Source organism: Gobio gobio (genome assembly GCF_949357685.1).
Source record: "Gobio gobio genome assembly, chromosome: 17".
Lineage (NCBI taxonomy): Eukaryota > Metazoa > Chordata > Actinopteri > Cypriniformes > Gobionidae > Gobio > Gobio gobio.
In genome coordinates this window covers 39,067,769-39,085,304 of record NC_137110.1, presented here as the reverse complement: position 1 = coordinate 39,085,304, position 17,536 = coordinate 39,067,769, and the positions used below count along the sequence as shown (strand labels likewise).

Here is a 17,536-nt window from a genome sequence, read left to right as displayed (position 1 = left end):
TATTTTTTTATATTCTCCCTATTCATTTTTGTCCATCCATTGAAGGTCCACTCAACCAACATGTTCAAGCTTCAAAAAGTACATGAAGACATTGTAAAAGTAATCCATAGTCCATATTAATCCAGGTGTTCTGAAGAGACATGACTGCTTTATATGACCAACAGATTTAATTTATGCTTTTATTCACATATAAACATTGATTAATGGACATAGAGCTCATCAAATATGGTAAACGGACACTCAATCTTGCTCGATTCATATAGATTACTTTAACCATGCCTTTTTGTACTTTATAATGTGTGATAGTTTTTCAGTTGCGTGGACTTTCAATGGATGGACAAAACGGAGAATATAAAATGACGAGTGAAAGTCTAATGGGCTTCAAACGACATGAAGGGGAGTAAATAATAACAGAATTTTCCTTTTTGGGTAAGCTATCCCTTGAATCTGTTTCCTTACAATGTTTCATTCTGTCTTTAATAAACACATACTACATCTCATACACCTACCGGACAGCGTACGTCATCCGGTCGGGTCGGAGAGCCCTCATGAGGATGAGTTTCTGGAGTGAACTCTTGCTTTTCCATTCCTGAGGGAGTTTCTCCTTCTCTGGACACTCTGACTCCACCACCTTCTTCCAGCGTTTGGGTGAACCCTCGATGTCCCGGTCCAGACCACGGAACTCATCGGTGAAGCTCATTGTCTGCAGGAGGACACCAGGGGCCTCATTTATAAAATGTTGCATAGAAACCATGAAAATTTGATCTTAAGATAATTTCCCAAATGTGTGTACGTGTGATTCAGAGAACGAACTTACGCACAGAAAACATGCATACTCCTCTTTTCCAGATGTGAAATTTATAAATAGCAAATGATCTTGAAATTGTGCACAGCTAAATGGTTTCAGATCTCTGCCTTGTAAACGCTGCCTAATTAATGTCATTAAAGGGATAGTTCACCCAAATATGAAAATTAGCCCATGATTTACTCAGCCTGAAGTCATCCTAGGTGTATATGACATTCTTCTTTCAGATGAATACAATTCATTTATAGTTATATTTATAATAAAATGTCCTGGTTTTATTTTGCACAAAATGGTTGTTTTCATAATCTTTCAACAAAATGCAATAACTGTCTCCGTGTACATTTTATGGATTTAGTCCTGATGGATAAAATCAATTCCTGCCCAACATTATCTCCATATAAATAATGTTTCACTTAAAAATAGAAGTAAAGGCATTGCTAATGCCATTTCATGTTGTCTTAGGATATATTCACTTTCTGAAATAAATACTGAGTCGTTGTCACTACAGGTATGTGGATGTGATTGAACAGGCCGTTGTCTCAGGAGAGCCTGTATTGATTGAGAATCTGGAGGAGACAATGGAGCCAGTTATTGATCCAAGCTTTATAATGGCAGTGGGAGCCCAAAAAAGTGCATCCATCCATTATAAAAGAAATCCACACAGCTACGGGGGATTAATAAAGGCCTTTTGAAGCGAAGTGGTGTGTTTTTGAAGGAAAAATATCCATATTTAAAACTTTATTAAGTAAAATATCTAGCTTCCGTCTGACTGCCTTTTCTATTCAACTTGCTTGCATTAGCCAGGACATGTTTTAATATAACTGATTGTATTCGTCTGAAAGAAGAATGTCATATACACCTAGGATGACTTGAGGGTGAGTAATGCTGTGTTCCAGGCAGGTTTTTGAGCCCGTAAATTACAACTTCAAACCACGACTTTGTAGTGTTCCAGGCAAAGTCACGCCAAACAGCCTGAGCGCAAGGAATTGTGTGGTAGTTAGATGTATGTGAGATGGTGGTCCAGTGGGTTAAACCATGGAACTGATATGCTGAAGGTTGCTGGTTCGATCCCAGCGGTCACCACCAGTGTGTCCTTGAGCAAGGCACTTTACTCCATGTTGCTCCAGGGGGATTGTCCCTGTAATAAGGGCACTGTAAGTCGCTTTGGATAAAAGCGTCTGCCAAATGCATAAATGTAAATGTAATGTAAATGTAAACAAAGCATGTCGGACCGTACGGGCTGTATGCTCATTTACAATAATTTCTATCGCCAAATGTGCTTACTCCTTGCTTATTTGAGGGATACGGAGGAGAAAAACGGCGCTGACGGCAAGAAAAGCTGTTATACCTTTTATTTTATTTTACGTTATTTGTATATTTGTTTCATAAACACTGCATCCGTAGGGGGCTACCATTGTTGCTTTGCCGGCTATGTGACGTCAGAGCTCGTAACTGGGAGTACATCGATCTAGTACGAGTTCACGGGTGGGAAGTCACGGGTTTGACTGCCGTTCCAGTGCACTTTCATGGGTAGAAGGTTGGAAAAACACGGGTTACGGGTTGCCTGGAACGCGGCATAAATCATGGGGTAATTAACATTTTTGGGTGAACTATCCCTTTAACATATAAAAAAAGCACCAGTCAATGTCCAAATGCTTTACTTGAGAATGCCGAACGGCATGAATTGCTTAGATTTTCAAATACCTGCAATACTTCGACACAAATAAAAGTGTGTACATCTGCTTAGACCCTGATGTGGCGCTAAGCACTTTTCCATGTCAAAGACCATTTTTATAAATATGAACGTTGGCATGGATTTTAGCGTACGCACACTCTAAGATGTGTGTATGCACGTTTTATAAATGAGGCCCCAGGAGTGTTGCAGGTGATAATTGCCACCTCTTTGAGCGGGTGTTTGTGTGTATGAGCTCATGTTTTTCTATCCCGGTGGGGACTTCAACCTGAATGCACACTGACTCATGGGGACTTGTGTCACCGTGGGGACCTAAATTGAGGTCCCCATTAGGAAACAAACTTTGTCATACAAAACAAGTTTTTTTTTTTAAGTTTAGGGGTAGGGTTGGTGTAAGGGGATAGAATATACAGTTTGTTGAGAGTCCCTACAAAGACAGCGATCCAGACATGCGTGTGTGTGTTTCTAGGTGTGTGCTTACTTTAACAGCACTCCAGGCGGTGTTAGAAAGGAAGTCGACTGGGCAGACATAACTATGGTCAATGTTGAAGCGCAGCAAGAAGTCCAGCTCCCGAGGATCCACCTCTTTATTCATTAACAGCAACTGATACACACAAGTCACAAAAAGTATGCCAGGACAAAAAAAAACTCACCCATCCAATATAATGCGTGTGCTTTACCCAGACTTTTAGAGTGTGTAATGACAGTAAGCCTTACCTGAAATGTAAGCTGTGCTGCGAAGGTGAGCTTGTCTCTCTCAAACAAGCCTCTGTTGATGTAATTAAACGTGGAGAAGGTGATACAATCTATCAGTGTGTTTACACGGGTCTTTACATCTGAAGAGGCATCTGCATTCTGCACTGCCTTATGGAACACAACGTTAAATGCCTGCAGAACGAAGATCACACACACAAACACACAAAAGAAAAGTCTATGGCATTAATGCAACAATAAAATGAAGTGTGAGACTGAGCATCACAAAAAATCCAACACAGCAAGTTGAGTGGGGGGTAGGACTTTCTGGTGACGATAATGGCACACAAATTACAAACATCAGCTTTAAATATTTCCAGGAAGACCTGAACACCTGTCCTACAGAATACAAACAGACACACACAAACAAGGCCACACCTTGAGGGAGAACTGGTACATGGGGTTGATCTTGTTAAGGTCATTGATGATGAAGTAGAGCAGGGATGCTCTGACAGCCACGGCCCGGTAGTGTTCACGAGCCTCGTTAATCTTCACCTCATTAACCTTCGCCTCCAACACCTACACAACAAGCACACAAGCTGAATCCGACCGAGAAGAAACAACAAATGCCAACTAAAAAGAGTGTGACAAAGTGAAAAGAAAACTCTAAATCTCTGGCTTGTCTAATGTTCTAGGGAATGTGGTAAATAAAAACCAACAAAATAGCTCTGTCCTTAAACTCAGAGAGCCTAGCAACGTTCCCGACATGAAGACTATTATACGATACTTTGTTTGGGCCAATTTGTGACCACAGAACTGACATGTCTATTACTCACAAAGTTCTCCACATCAAACATAAATAAACATCACGTTTATTTTGTATATTGGCTCATTTGATTAAACCAGTGCAGAAAATGACAAAAATGTCAGCAGATTCCATCTGATCCTACCCAGAACCTAAGGATCCATTAGAAGGCACATGCCTACAGTAGCGAGGCAGCTCATGTGGGTCAGGACAAATATGGATGTAAGAAATGTTGGAGAATGGCGAAATCTTTGACACCGATTTCCATAATGGTTGAAAATATACAAACCTTCATCTCAATCTCGGCAGCTGTGTGTTTAGTGCTCTCGAGTTTCTCGACCAGAACGTTGTCTCCCAGGAAGTTATTCTCAGCCGCGGAGAGACGTGTCAGTAACTCATCCTCAAGCTGCTTTAACTCGATTTTAAATGTGTTCTGCTGTTTAGTCAGCTCTGACTGCAGACACACACACAAATACACACAGATAACTATCAGTAACACTTCACTCAAAAGCATGTTCAGGTCTGACTAAACAAGTCCACACACACACCTTCAGATGTTCGAGGTCTGGTCTCTCCAGGTTGACCACCTCCGCAAGCAGCTGGTCCTCGAGCCCGTCCCGTGTGACAGTAAAGTTGATGAGGGTAGTCTGGGCCTGGATCTCAGGTTTATAGTGTGGGTTTGCCAGCTTGGTGTGCAGAATCAGACGGAAGTCAGGATGGAAATAACATTCCTTATCCCCCACTTTAATACACCTGCAGAGGGGAGAAGAGAGGCATGATGTGGGTAAGATACACTATATTGGAGTGTGTTCATGGGGATTTTTGACCATTCTTCTAGAAGCACATTTGTATGGTCAGGCACTGATGGTGGACGAGAAGGCCTGGCTCGCAGTCTCCGCTCTAATTCATCCCAAAGGTGTTCTATCAGGTTGAGGTCAGGACTCTGTACAGGCCAGTCAAGTTCCTCCACACTAAACTCGCTCATCAATGTCTTTATGGACCTTGCTTTGTGCACTGGTGTGCAGTCATGTTGGAACAGGAAGGGGCCATCCCCAAACTGTTCCCTCAAAGTTGGGAGCATGAAATTACCCAAATTTGTGTTGGTATTCTCTAGAATCCAGTGCTTTAGTTTACACCACTACATCCGACGCTTTGCATTGCACTTGGTGATGTAAGGCTTGGATGAGCTGCTCGGCCATGGAAACCCATTCCATGAAGCTCTTTACGCACTGTTCTTGAGCTAACCTGAAGGCCACATGGAGTTTGGAGGTCTGTAGCTATTGACTTACTGTAGCCATGCATACAGTACCCCTCAGCATGCGCTGACCCCGCTCTGTGATTTAACGTGGCCTACCACTTTGTGGCTGAGTTGCTGTTGTTCCCAATTGCTTCCACTTTGTTATAATACCACTAACAGTTGACCGTGGAATATTTAGTAGTGAGGAGATTTCACGAATGGACTTATTGCACAGGTGGCAACCAATCACAGTACCACGATTGAATTCACTGAGCTCTTGAGAGCGACCTATTCTTTCACAAATGTTTGTAGAAGCGTCTGCATGCCTATGTGCTTGATTTTACACACCTGTGGCCATGGAAGTGATTGGAACACCTGAATTCAATGATTTGGAGGGTGTCCCAATACTTTGGGCAAGATAGTGTATTTTCGCTATATTAATATACTTTTAAAGTATATTTGTAGTATATTTTGCGGAATGCTGTGTGTTGTTGAGTTGTGGTGCTCTACCTGCCCTTCTTGATGGTCTGTCGGCCCAGCAGGGGATCAATAACTGGCTCAATTGTCTCCTCCAGATTCTCAATCAATACAGGCTCTCCTGAGACAACGGCCTGTTCAATCACATCCACATACCTGTAGTGACAACAACACAGGATATATTCACTTTCTGAAATAAATTCTAAGACAACATGAAATGGCATTAGCAATGCATTTACTTCTATTTTTAAGTGAAACATTATTTATATGGAGATAATGTTGGGCAGGAATTGATTTTATCCATCAGGACTAAATCCATAAAATGTACACAGAGACAGTTATTGCATTTTGTTGAAAGATTATGAAAATAACCATTTTGTGCAAAATAAAACCAGGACATTTTATTATAAAAATTCCAAAAAATATATAATCCAATATTTATAAGGTCACTAGTATTTTCACATTGTGTGAAACCTCTTGGGACGTAATTTCTGTGATATGTTCATCAACCGCTCACCCCTTCTGGCTGAGGTTAATGACCTTCAAGCTGTTGCCATAGCGACTCTTGAGCCACTTGATGCCCTGCAGCTGGGGGTCAATGAGCAGAGGCCAGCGCTCACAGTTGGTCAGTATAGTGGCATTCTGAGTAGATATCTTATCACCTGGCAAGCCCTCGTTATTCCACTTAGCAATGGTAGCACCATCTGTTAACATGGAGACGGGATCTAAGCCCTCTGTCATTGGGATGGGCACCTGAAAGTCATCAGGAAATAGAGAAAGAGAATGACAGATTAATTGTGTATACTAATATTTCTATCCTTATAAGGGATATAAAAGCATCCTGTTGTTGAAGGATGGGGAAGGGCCCTCTACAATAGACCTGACAACAAACTTGCAAGCCGTAGCAAGGACATAGTTACTTTTCCACTGTCGGGCCAAACCGTTCTCGTTGCTTAACCGTTCTATTCCATGCCAATCCGGCCCAGCCGGTACAAATATGGTTTAATTTTCCACTGTGGTTCTGACATTTCACATAAACATTGATCAGCGAACATAAACAGAAGCTCGACCGAACCTGCTTGATGTGCAAGAACAAAACTCATTTGTTCTTGTAGAAGCTCAAACGTGCTGCGTAACACAAGAATGAACCTCATTGGTTCCCAAACGTGCTGCGTAACAAGAGAATGAACCTCATTGGTTCTGGCAGAAGCTCAAACGTGCTGCGTAACACATGAGAAGGAACCTCATTGGTTCTTGCAGAAGCTCAAAAGTGCTGCGTAACACAAGAATGAACCTCATTGGTTCTTGTGGAAGCTCAAACGTGCTGCGTAACACAAGAATGAGCCTCATTGGTTCTGGCGGAAGCTCAAACGTGCTGCGTAACATGAGAATGAACCTCATTGGTTCTGGCGGAAGCTCAAAGGTGCTGCGTAACACAAGAATGAACCTCATTGGTTCTCACACATCAAGTGAACATGCTTGAACTTCCATTCACCACAACTGATGTGTGAGTTGATGAATGTTTATATGTGAATAAAACTAAATCTGTTCATCATATAAAGCGATGGAGTCTCTTCAGAAAATTTGGACTAAACCGCTCGATTCATACGGATTAGCTTCACGGTCTATTTTTGAACTTTTTGAAGCGTCAAAGTTTTAGTTGTGTAGCTGTCAATGGAGTGACAGAAAGCTCTCAGATTTCATTAAAAAGATCTTCATTTGTGATCCGAGTATTTCATGACAGAATTTTGCCTTTTTTGGGTGAACTATCCCTTTCAAATCCTTGCACTCTATGCTGTTTGAGGTTTCTGAACTTGAACAGGTAAAACAATACACATTTTTAGCACCACAATCTCCTTTTGATATGGAGACAACAACAGAAAATCAGTATTCAAGACATACAGTTTCACAATCACACACACTTACCTTCTGGGCGCGCAGGTAAGGCATCCAGAGGTTATGGAGTAACTCCTCTCTGTATCTCTTTGAGAATGAGCCCGCGTATGAGATGAAGGCTGCAGTGAGGAGAACATCTCCACACAGAGTGGATTCCTGCTCGCGGTACTGAGCCACAGCGTGAACCCAGCGTACATTTTCTGACTGAAATACACATGCATTTTCACAAAAACACATTTCTCTGATATGGAAGATTTAAATAAATGATTGATCTCTATTAGCAATGCACATATGGTATGCACGATACAGAAATATACCATATCAATAGTAGATAATAGATGATTTCACATTTAAAATTAGTATGACAACATAAACATACAACTATTGTCCAAAAGACAAAACAAGTGTATTGTATTCTGACCTCTAAACCCTTGACCAGGCGGTTGGCCAGCTTGATGGTGTTGTTGGTGTGGTTCACCTCATCCTGACAGCGGAGTTTCTCCGAGGTTGCTTTTTCAAACGCAGCTTTCAGTGTGTCCAAACTACCATCCAACTCCTCCACATTTCACACACACATTTGACATTATACAGTGCATCTTTGTGAAACAACTAATGAGATATTATGGTAGAGAGAGAGGGTGAGAGCAAGCGAGAGAGACTTACGGCCAGCTTCCTTCTGATGACCTCTAACTTTTCTGCAGCCTCAGCCAAGTCGGCGTTGGCCTGAGACAAACACATCCTCTTCACTTCCACCTCACAGAACACCTAATGAAACCAAAACACATATTTAAACACACAAACACAATACCAGAACGTTAGAGTGGTTTACAGAGCACTGGATTTCTCTTCTTTGGCAAAACAGAATTATTGGCAGACATTTAAACACTTGAAGATGAAATAATAAATCACAGGTGACTACATACATTATTGTTCAAAAGCTGTGGGTCAATACGATTTTTAATGTTTTCGAAAGTCTCTTATGCTCACCAAGGCTGCAGTTCTTTGATCAAAAAATACAGTAAAAACTCACATGATCCTTAATGCTGATTTGGTGTTCAAGGAATATTCTCTATTATTATCATTAATGTTGAAAACAGCTGTGCTTCTTAATATTTTTGTGCAAACCATGATACTTATTTCTTTGATGAGCATGACATTCAAAGGAATGTTTATTTGAAATAGAAAGTTTTTGTAACATGATAAATGTCTTTACTCTCACCTTTTAATGCATCCTTGCTTAATAAATGTATTAATTTCTTGCAAAAGTTTTTTTTTACTGAACCCCTACTAGACATAGCAGAGGTTCTATATTAATTCCAATTCCAATCTATATTCATTTCAATTAAACCAGTTTAAATTATTATAGTCTGTCGGGTTGCGTTGAAATGTTCTTGTGTCCATTATTACCATGCTGTTGTATAATTTTTTAACTAAACAAATTAGCAAGTGTTTACTCACATATGTCTGGACAGAGCAGCATGGAGGAGAGAAGCAGAAAAACACACTGTAAACCATACAATCACAAAAACTCAATGAGTCATCCACACACAATACAATCCCACATTGTTCATAATATAGATGCATTCATTTAAAATCTTGCATTTTTATACTTAGTCTAAATAGTTACTACTTTAATGGTTAAGTATATTTCATAATTACATGATTTATAATTATAACTAGTTATTCATGCAATGGTTCTGAATAATTATTATGGTGTAAGGGAGCAGAACCTCGTGGAAGCGAATGATGTTAATGACCCAGGCGCAGAGACCGGCCGCTGCAGAGGTTTTCAGACGGACAAACTCTGGATTAAACTCAGGATCACTAAGATACTCGTCTTTGATCACACGCACTGTGGCTTCGGGGATATGCTCTTTATCAAAATTAATCAGCGCCTGTAAGAAGTCATCCACCTAAACACACAGAAAGAAAAGGAATAAATTCACCCAATTTACCTCTTTGCATAACCTGTTGAGTCTCACTGCCAAATTATTCAATTAATATGCCATTTGAAAACTTCAATACTCAAGAATCGCTAACATTTTTGGCAATTAAAGTAAATTTCAGCCTTTTGCTTATAGATGGAATATGAGTTAAACGCCAGTTAAATGTCAGAAGCCCTTTCGAATATGACTCATGAAAACCCTGAGAATAAATCTTAAATGTCAGCTCTACACACACTCACTTTACTCATGACAACTTTAGATGCTTTCCAGCTGCGATCCTTTGGAATACGGCCACCAGGAGCCAGCAGCACCAAAACGGCTGCAGACACATTCGATACGATGGCGGGAGGATTTGGAAACGTCCGCAACTCTGTTAGATTCAGCTATACACACACACATACACAAATCAAGCTCATCAAAACAGAGCATTTGGATTCTTAGTGTGAGGACGTTTCAATAAAGGAGACAAAGCACACACGTTAGTCCCCAAACTATAGTCTAGTACAGTGGTTCCCAACCACGTTCCTGGAGGACCCCCAACAGTGCACATTTTGCATGTCTCCTCAATCAAACACACCTGATTCAGGTCATCAGCTCATTAGTAGCTACTCCAAGACCTGATGTGGGTGTGTCAGACAAAGGACACATCCAAAATGTGCACTGTTGGGGGTCCTCCAGGAACGTGGTTGGGAACCACTGGTCTAGTACATACATACACTACACACACAAATACACACCCTGTTGAGTGTGTTGAGTGCTGCATTAGCTGCCTGTAAAGCCGGTTCTGCTTTCGCCAAATCTGATTCGGTCTCCTGCTGCTGTTTGGTCACTTCTGCTTGGATTGCTTCTACCTGATATTGCAATCATTATTTGACACATTTTACAATCATTATGATGTCTTTTACAGATATATACCCATCAATATCAAGTATTAATATAAAAAATAAGGGGAATCATGTGCTATTCTAATACGGCGGTGATTTTGTGCAGGAGGGTGGGAATATCTGTATGTGCGTGTCTCACTCTTTGCTCCTCTGCATCTGCTACGCTCCTCTCCTGACTGAGTTTTTCACTCTGCTGGCCAATTTTAGCGATGAGAGCTTCAGTATCAGTATTTCTTAGCTGCAACTCCACTTCCTGCGTGGCCAATTTAGCCTTTAGATCCTCCACCTGAAAGAGAGGTCCAGATAATGTCCAACTTAAAGGACTGAGAATATGGTGTAATAATTAGATTTATTTAACATTTATTTTAAGCTTCCAAAATGAGATGCATTCTCCCGGCCCAGGTGGCCTTGGTTAAGCCAAAAGAACAGAAATCTTTTCACATGATTATACAATTTGGTAGATTTTGGTGAAAGCCTGTGTGTGTGTGGTTTTTAAATGTAAGGTTGACCTGTGATGCAGTGTTCAGTAGTTTCTGCAAGCCGTTCTCCAGACGTTCCATCTTCTGTCTCAGTTCTCTTCTTTTTGTCCCCAGCAGGTTGCCGTAAAGTTTCATGAACTCCAGGAAGCTCTTGGGTGTGGTGTAGTTGAAACGTTTTTCATTCTGCTGATACTTTACGCTGACTTCATTCACACTAGTGTGAGCGAACGAGATAAATTCACTGATGGACACTCTCACCTCCGGCTACAGAGAAGAAAAGCATGTCGGGGTTATTGAATTTACACTACTGTTGTAAAGTTTAGGTAAGTATGATTTTTAAAAATGTTTTTGACTCTCTTATGCTGACTAAGACTGCATTCATTAGACCAAAAATACAGTCAAAACAGAAATATTGTGAAATATTATTACAATTTAAAATAATCATTTTCAATTTTAATATACTTTTAAATGTATTTATTTATTTCTGATGGCAAAGCTGCATTTTTAGCATCATTACTGTCACATGATCCTTCAGAAATCATTCTAATATGCTGATTTGCTGCTCAAGAAACATTTATTATTATAGTTTAAATTTAAAAGAAAAGCATTTATATGAACACATATTTTGTGACAAATGTCTTCACTGTCACTGGCACAATTTAATACATCCTTGCTGAATAAAAGTATTAATTTCTTTTTTTTATTGTACGGTCCTTTAACATTTAAACACTAGTCTAAACACCAACAATACATTAAGATGCAGTTTTTAATTATATGTGACCCTGGACCACAAATCCAGTCATAAGTCACGTGGGTCGATTTGTGGCAATAGCCAACAATACACGGTATGGGTCAAAATGGGATTTTTCTTTTATGCCAAAAATCATTAGGATATTAAGTAAAGATCATGTTCCATGGAGATATTTTGTACATTTTCTACCGTAAATAAATAAAAAATGTATTATTAGTAGTAATATGTATTACTAAGGACTTCATTTCGACAAATTTAAAGGCGATTTTCTCAATATTACGATTTTTTTGCAGCCTCAGATTCCAGATTTTCAAATAGTTGTATCTCGGCCAAATATTGTCCTATCCTAACAAATACATCTATTTATACAGCTTTCAGATGATGTATAAATCTCAATTTCGAAAAATTTACCCTTATGACTGGTTTTGTGGTCCAGGGTCATATATACACTCACCTAAAGGATTATTAGGAACACCATACTTATACTGTGTTTGACCCCCTTTCGCCTTCAGAACTGCCTTAATTCTACGTGGCATTGATTCAACAAGGTGCTGAAAGCATTCTTTAGAAATGTTGGCCCATATTGATAGGATAGCAGTTGATGGAGATTTGTGGGATGCACATCCAGGGCACGAAGCTCCCGTTCCACCACATCCCAAAGATACTCTATTGGGTTGAGATCTGGTGACTGTGGGGGCCATTTTAGTACAGTGAACTCATTGTCATGTTCAAGAAACCAATTTCAAATGATTTGAGCTTTGTGACATGGTGCATTATCCTGCTGGAAGTAGCCATCAGAGGATGGGTACATGGTGGTCATAAAGGGATGGACATGGTCAGAAACAATGCTCAGGTAGGCCGTGGCATTTAAACGATGCCCAATTGGCACTAAGGGGCCTAAAGTGTGCCAAGAAAACATCCCCCACACCATAACACCCCCACCACCAGCAGCCTGTACAGTGGTAACAAGGCATGATGGATCCATGTTCTCATTCTGTTTACGCCAAATTTTGACTCTACCATCTGAATGTCTCAACAGAAATCGGGACTCATCAGACCAGGCAACATTTTTCCAGTCTTTAACTGTCCAATTTTGGTGAGCTCGTGCAAATTGTAGCTTCTTTTTCCTATTTGTAGTGGAGATGAGTGGTACCCGGTGGGGTCTTCTGCTGTTTTAGCCCATCCGCCTCAAGGTTGTGCGTGTTGTGGCTTCACAAATGCTTTGCTGAATACTTCGGTTGTAACGAGTGGTTATTTCAGTCAAAGTTGCTCTTCTATCAGCTTGAATCAGTCGGCCCATTCTCCTCTGACCTTTAGCATCAACAAGGCATTTTCGCCCACAGGACTGCCGCACACTGGATGTTTTTCCCTTTTCACACCATTCTTTGTAAACCCTACAAATGGTTGTGCGTGAAAATCCCAGTAACTAAGCAGATTGTGAAATACTCAGACCGGCCCGTCTGGTACCAACAACCATGCCACGCTCAAAATAGCTTAAATCACCTTTCTTTCCCATTCTGACATTCAGTTTGGAGTTCAGGAGATTGTCTTGACCAGGACCACACCCCTAAATGCATTGAAGCAACTGCCACGTGATTGGTTGATTAGATAATTGCAATAATGAGAAATTGAACAGGTGTTCCTAATAATCCTTTAGGTGAGTGTACTTTTCAAATTCAAATTCAGAAATATGCTAATTAGAATGCAGCTATAATTTTATGTTTAATCTATTTTATGTATATCACTCTCGCTGTCCCTAGACGGTTACCTCCAGGCCAGAGATATTTTGTATAAAAGTGCTGCTGACAGACTGCAGTGCATGCTGGGGCCAAGGATGGAACCAGTCAATGGCGGTACAGTTCACAAGAGCCGGAAACTTCCGTGCACGTGTACGAAGAGTGAAGCCAACCGGAGAGAAACACAGTACCACCTACAGTGCAGAAGGAGCATGTCATCAGAATAACATTCACATATTCATACATAATATTAATATACACTTAGGATACGGTTTTCAAAATAAGGAAACCAACCTTGAGCTGTCTGCGTATACGATCAATGAAGAAGTTCCAGCAGTTTTCACGTGTGTCCAGCAAACCAAGCGCCCTCAACTCCACACGAATAGAGGTGACGATCATATCAACCTCTTCCTCACTGAAGAGATCAGGTATATCTCCTACACACACACACACACACACACACACATATATATAAACACAAACAAACTGAGAGCCACTGTCAGGATTGAGAGGAAGAAGAAAATGTGCAATGCATACCTGATGCTAGCATGTCGTTGATGAGGACCAGGAATCTTTCATCAGGAATCTGGGCATCTGTGTGCAGGAAGACTGTGCCGATGTTCTTCACTCCCACCTTTATGTACAGTGCAGCGATATCACTCTACAAATAAAGAAAAAAGAATGGAATAGTAAAACTTTTCACAATATTTCATATTAAGCTTCAAACAAAAAGAGATAATTGAAATGCAGTGTGTGTGTGTGGGTGTGTTACCCTCAGGTCACTGATGCCATAACCCTTTCTCAGTGTGATCTGAAATACTTCCAGCATGCTGAGAAAAGCAGCCAAACGACAGAGACTCTGTTTCCCACTACCACCTACTCCAATCAGCAAGGCATTCCCCATAGGAGACTCGAGAATACGACTTATCCTACAACTGCACACAAACACACAGATGACGCACTCAGATTAGAGATGGGTGATGATAATATAGTTCACATTTTGCGATGATACACGCAATCAAGCCGAGATATGCTATACAGTATATATCGCCCTACGCAAGTATACTGCATGAATGCAGATAAAGTTGGACATACTAATATATCCAACTTTATAGTTCCAGAAATGTTTCCAATTAAATAAAAGCCAAGCAGTTATACAAGTATATATTTATAAATATACAGTGTATATTTTGGATACAATATATATACACACAACTATATGGATAGAGCTGTACAATAATACAGTTTACATTTTGCAATCTCACAGCCGAGATTTGTCATATAGTATATTTTACTTTACATGAGTAAACTGTATGTATGCAGGTAAAGTAGGATGTACTATATGTCCAACTTTTAATATATTTCAGCCATAATATAGTTTACATATGAGGTTCAGAAAATGTCAACTCTTTTGATTGTCAACTTCAGAAAGTCAAACTAAATATATTGTGGGCTGTTTTATGTTTTTTTATGATGTTTACAATTCTGTTAAATACAGTTTAAAACCTGAATTGTGTTATTTTCTAGCCGGCTCACATGTGTTGCATGGCTTCCTCAAACAGCACCAGGTTCATGTCAGAGTGCAGCTCATTGTAGTGCTCAAGAGCATCCATCAGGGTCTTCTGAAGCTTCTCCAAGTCAGTCACCTGTGCATAACGTGGCTCACCCACACCATGAGCGAAATGAGAGTAGATCAATGGCTGGTTGATAAATATAGACTCATCTATACCCTACACAGAGAAAGAAAAAGAGAGAGCAAAAGGTTTTTTTGATAATTGGTCTTCCAGTTCACAGGTGACCCCACCTGGGATTTGAGAAGTTCTGCTCACCTCAAAGTATCGCTTGCCTGTGTCTAGCAGAATCTTGTTAAACAGCTCAACGTCTTTCTCCTCCATCAATTTGTCTGAATACACACGAGAAGACTCATGCAGCCATAGGTGCACAAGGTCTATAGGGTACCGCACATGCTCTGGCAGAGCGAAGAGGATTCCCTACACACACAGACAAAATATAAGAACACAGAAAAAAGCATGACAACACTAATATGTATAAAGTGGCCAACAAGTAAAGGCCACTTTATACATACATACAGCCATAGTACTCTGTAACTGCACAGACATACGCATCTGTTCCACAGAGACACACCTGGAATATGTTAGAGATGTCTCTGAGGTTGAAAATGTAGTGAAACCGAATGGCTGTGGGCAGGAAGTTCTGGCTCATTTTCTGATGCAGGCAAATGGCAGCTTGGACTAGTGTGCTGGCCATGCGACTAACACCATAGCTGTAGCCACCCTGCAGGAAATGACCACTCAGAATACTGCTGTATATGGTGCTCAGAGCCTCTGCGCTGGGGAAATGTACAGCAAACACTGAAAAATGCCTCTGTCAGGGGAAGAAAAAGATAAAAAAGCATATTTGGACAGGATGTGTCTTTGTTTGGTAAACACTAATGAAATTGTAAGGCAGGCTTGAGCTTCAACTGTGCTTGAAGGTTTCACATGAGCTAGTTTTTATGGTTACCTATAGTATACTTTCTTTATTGTGCTGGCCTTCAACATTGTTAAACACCAAATCTTCCTTTACCAAGATACCATGGGGTGCCTCAGGGTTCAGTACTTGGCCCTCTCCTTTTCTAGATATACACAGCATTACTGGGGCCTACAATCTGCATTTTATTACCACAGCTACGCTGATGACTCATCAATAATAATACCACCCGGGTCAGCCAAGAACCAGGAAATACTGTTTGATGAACTTAAATGGAAAACATAACAAAATCAGACCCTTCCGACAATATCCGAGCATGCTGCACAACTCCTTGTCCAGGCTTCTTTTCATGTCTGCATTGGATACTAGATTTTGATATGTATTGTTTGTTATAATTACGTATAGTCAAGGTTGAAATATTGCTATGGTTACTTTCCGATGAGGGCTGGATATGTATTGGTTGTTATGGTTACCTGTAGCCGAGGGTTAACTGAGAAGCTTCCTGCTGTTGGGTTCATGCAGGTGATGTACTGACAGTTATGAATCTCCTTGAGGACTAGTCTCTGACGGTCATACCTACAAAATAGAAACAGTCATTTAATCAAAAGCACATTTTAAAACAAGACTGTAAATCATGTTTCATCGACATGCATTGATGCGCATTTTCTCATACCAGTGGGAGTAGTCCAGGTGCTGTCTGATAAGCGTATGAGGCTGAACAGTGCCATATGCATCTACCTCAGGCATGTTCAGGTCATCCACAAAGTAGATGAGCTTCTTAGTACCATAAGGAGCAAAGTTCCGCCCTGCCTTTTTCTCCAGTGGTTTCTCCAGTACACCTACAGTCAAACAACCAGAATGGAAAAAATGCCTGTAATTTGTATAATGATGTCCTACCATGCAAATGTGTCCATGCGTTTGCATGCATACATATAAAGTGATTTTTTATATCACTAATTGTCGCAAATGTTTCCGTTTGTGTACTACATGTTTTTGTGTTTATGAGAGAATACGGTGTGTGCGTATACAACTTTCATCATCTTACTCACGCTGTAACATGGCTGAGGTTGTGTAGTAATTGAACGGTACTTTGGCCACCATGAATTCCTCTTTAAGTTTAGAAATCTTATCCCAGACCAGGATAGTTTTCCCTACACCAGCATTTCCTACCAACATCACTGGCTTCCCCTTCTGCAGAAGTAACTCAATGAAGTATGTCAAGCAGATCGTCTCTGCCGATTGCACCAATACCGTCTGTACACATGGACAAAATTTAAAGAGGTGATTTTTTGCAGCTCTATAATTATAAGTCTGCGTATCATAGCATCAATGACATGTCATACCGAGGAAGTTGCCAATTTTAAGATAGTTAACAATAAGTTAAAAATAACTATAATGATAACTATGAACATAAAGTTCATAAAATGATGTTAACTCTAAAACGATAACTTCTATAACGATAACCGCAGAGAGGAACAATATCATCGGTATCGCATTGCACCAACAATAAAAACAATGACAGCTAATCAAAATCCTTCCAACTTGAAATTGTGTGATGCAATTATGTTTACAGAAGATAACTAAAGTGAGAGAATAGAATAAACATAAATCACAATCATCCAATGGTGTGGACACTAATATAGA

General features: G+C 40.3%; 1 protein-coding gene across 1 annotated transcript in view; it reads right to left on the bottom strand.

Moving 5' to 3' along the window:
* dnah9l (dynein, axonemal, heavy polypeptide 9 like) overlaps positions 1-17,536 on the bottom strand; it is a gene marked incomplete at its 5' end in the record, with an annotated part of 60,787 nt that overhangs the window by 7,222 nt on the left and 36,029 nt on the right. The window contains 26 exons of the mRNA XM_079840033.1: positions 510-703; positions 2,980-3,102; positions 3,216-3,386; positions 3,630-3,770; positions 4,286-4,450; positions 4,545-4,749; positions 5,744-5,866; positions 6,228-6,463; positions 7,637-7,810; positions 8,028-8,162; positions 8,270-8,371; positions 9,337-9,519; positions 9,792-9,935; positions 10,290-10,403; positions 10,576-10,722; positions 10,946-11,179; positions 13,435-13,596; positions 13,697-13,839; positions 13,940-14,063; positions 14,175-14,337; positions 14,939-15,132; positions 15,232-15,393; positions 15,548-15,787; positions 16,366-16,468; positions 16,566-16,731; positions 16,942-17,146. Coding sequence (XP_079696159.1) covers positions 510-703; positions 2,980-3,102; positions 3,216-3,386; positions 3,630-3,770; positions 4,286-4,450; positions 4,545-4,749; positions 5,744-5,866; positions 6,228-6,463; positions 7,637-7,810; positions 8,028-8,162; positions 8,270-8,371; positions 9,337-9,519; positions 9,792-9,935; positions 10,290-10,403; positions 10,576-10,722; positions 10,946-11,179; positions 13,435-13,596; positions 13,697-13,839; positions 13,940-14,063; positions 14,175-14,337; positions 14,939-15,132; positions 15,232-15,393; positions 15,548-15,787; positions 16,366-16,468; positions 16,566-16,731; positions 16,942-17,146 — 4,253 coding nt within the window. The remainder of the gene's footprint in view (positions 1-509; positions 704-2,979; positions 3,103-3,215; positions 3,387-3,629; positions 3,771-4,285; positions 4,451-4,544; positions 4,750-5,743; positions 5,867-6,227; positions 6,464-7,636; positions 7,811-8,027; positions 8,163-8,269; positions 8,372-9,336; positions 9,520-9,791; positions 9,936-10,289; positions 10,404-10,575; positions 10,723-10,945; positions 11,180-13,434; positions 13,597-13,696; positions 13,840-13,939; positions 14,064-14,174; positions 14,338-14,938; positions 15,133-15,231; positions 15,394-15,547; positions 15,788-16,365; positions 16,469-16,565; positions 16,732-16,941; positions 17,147-17,536) is intronic.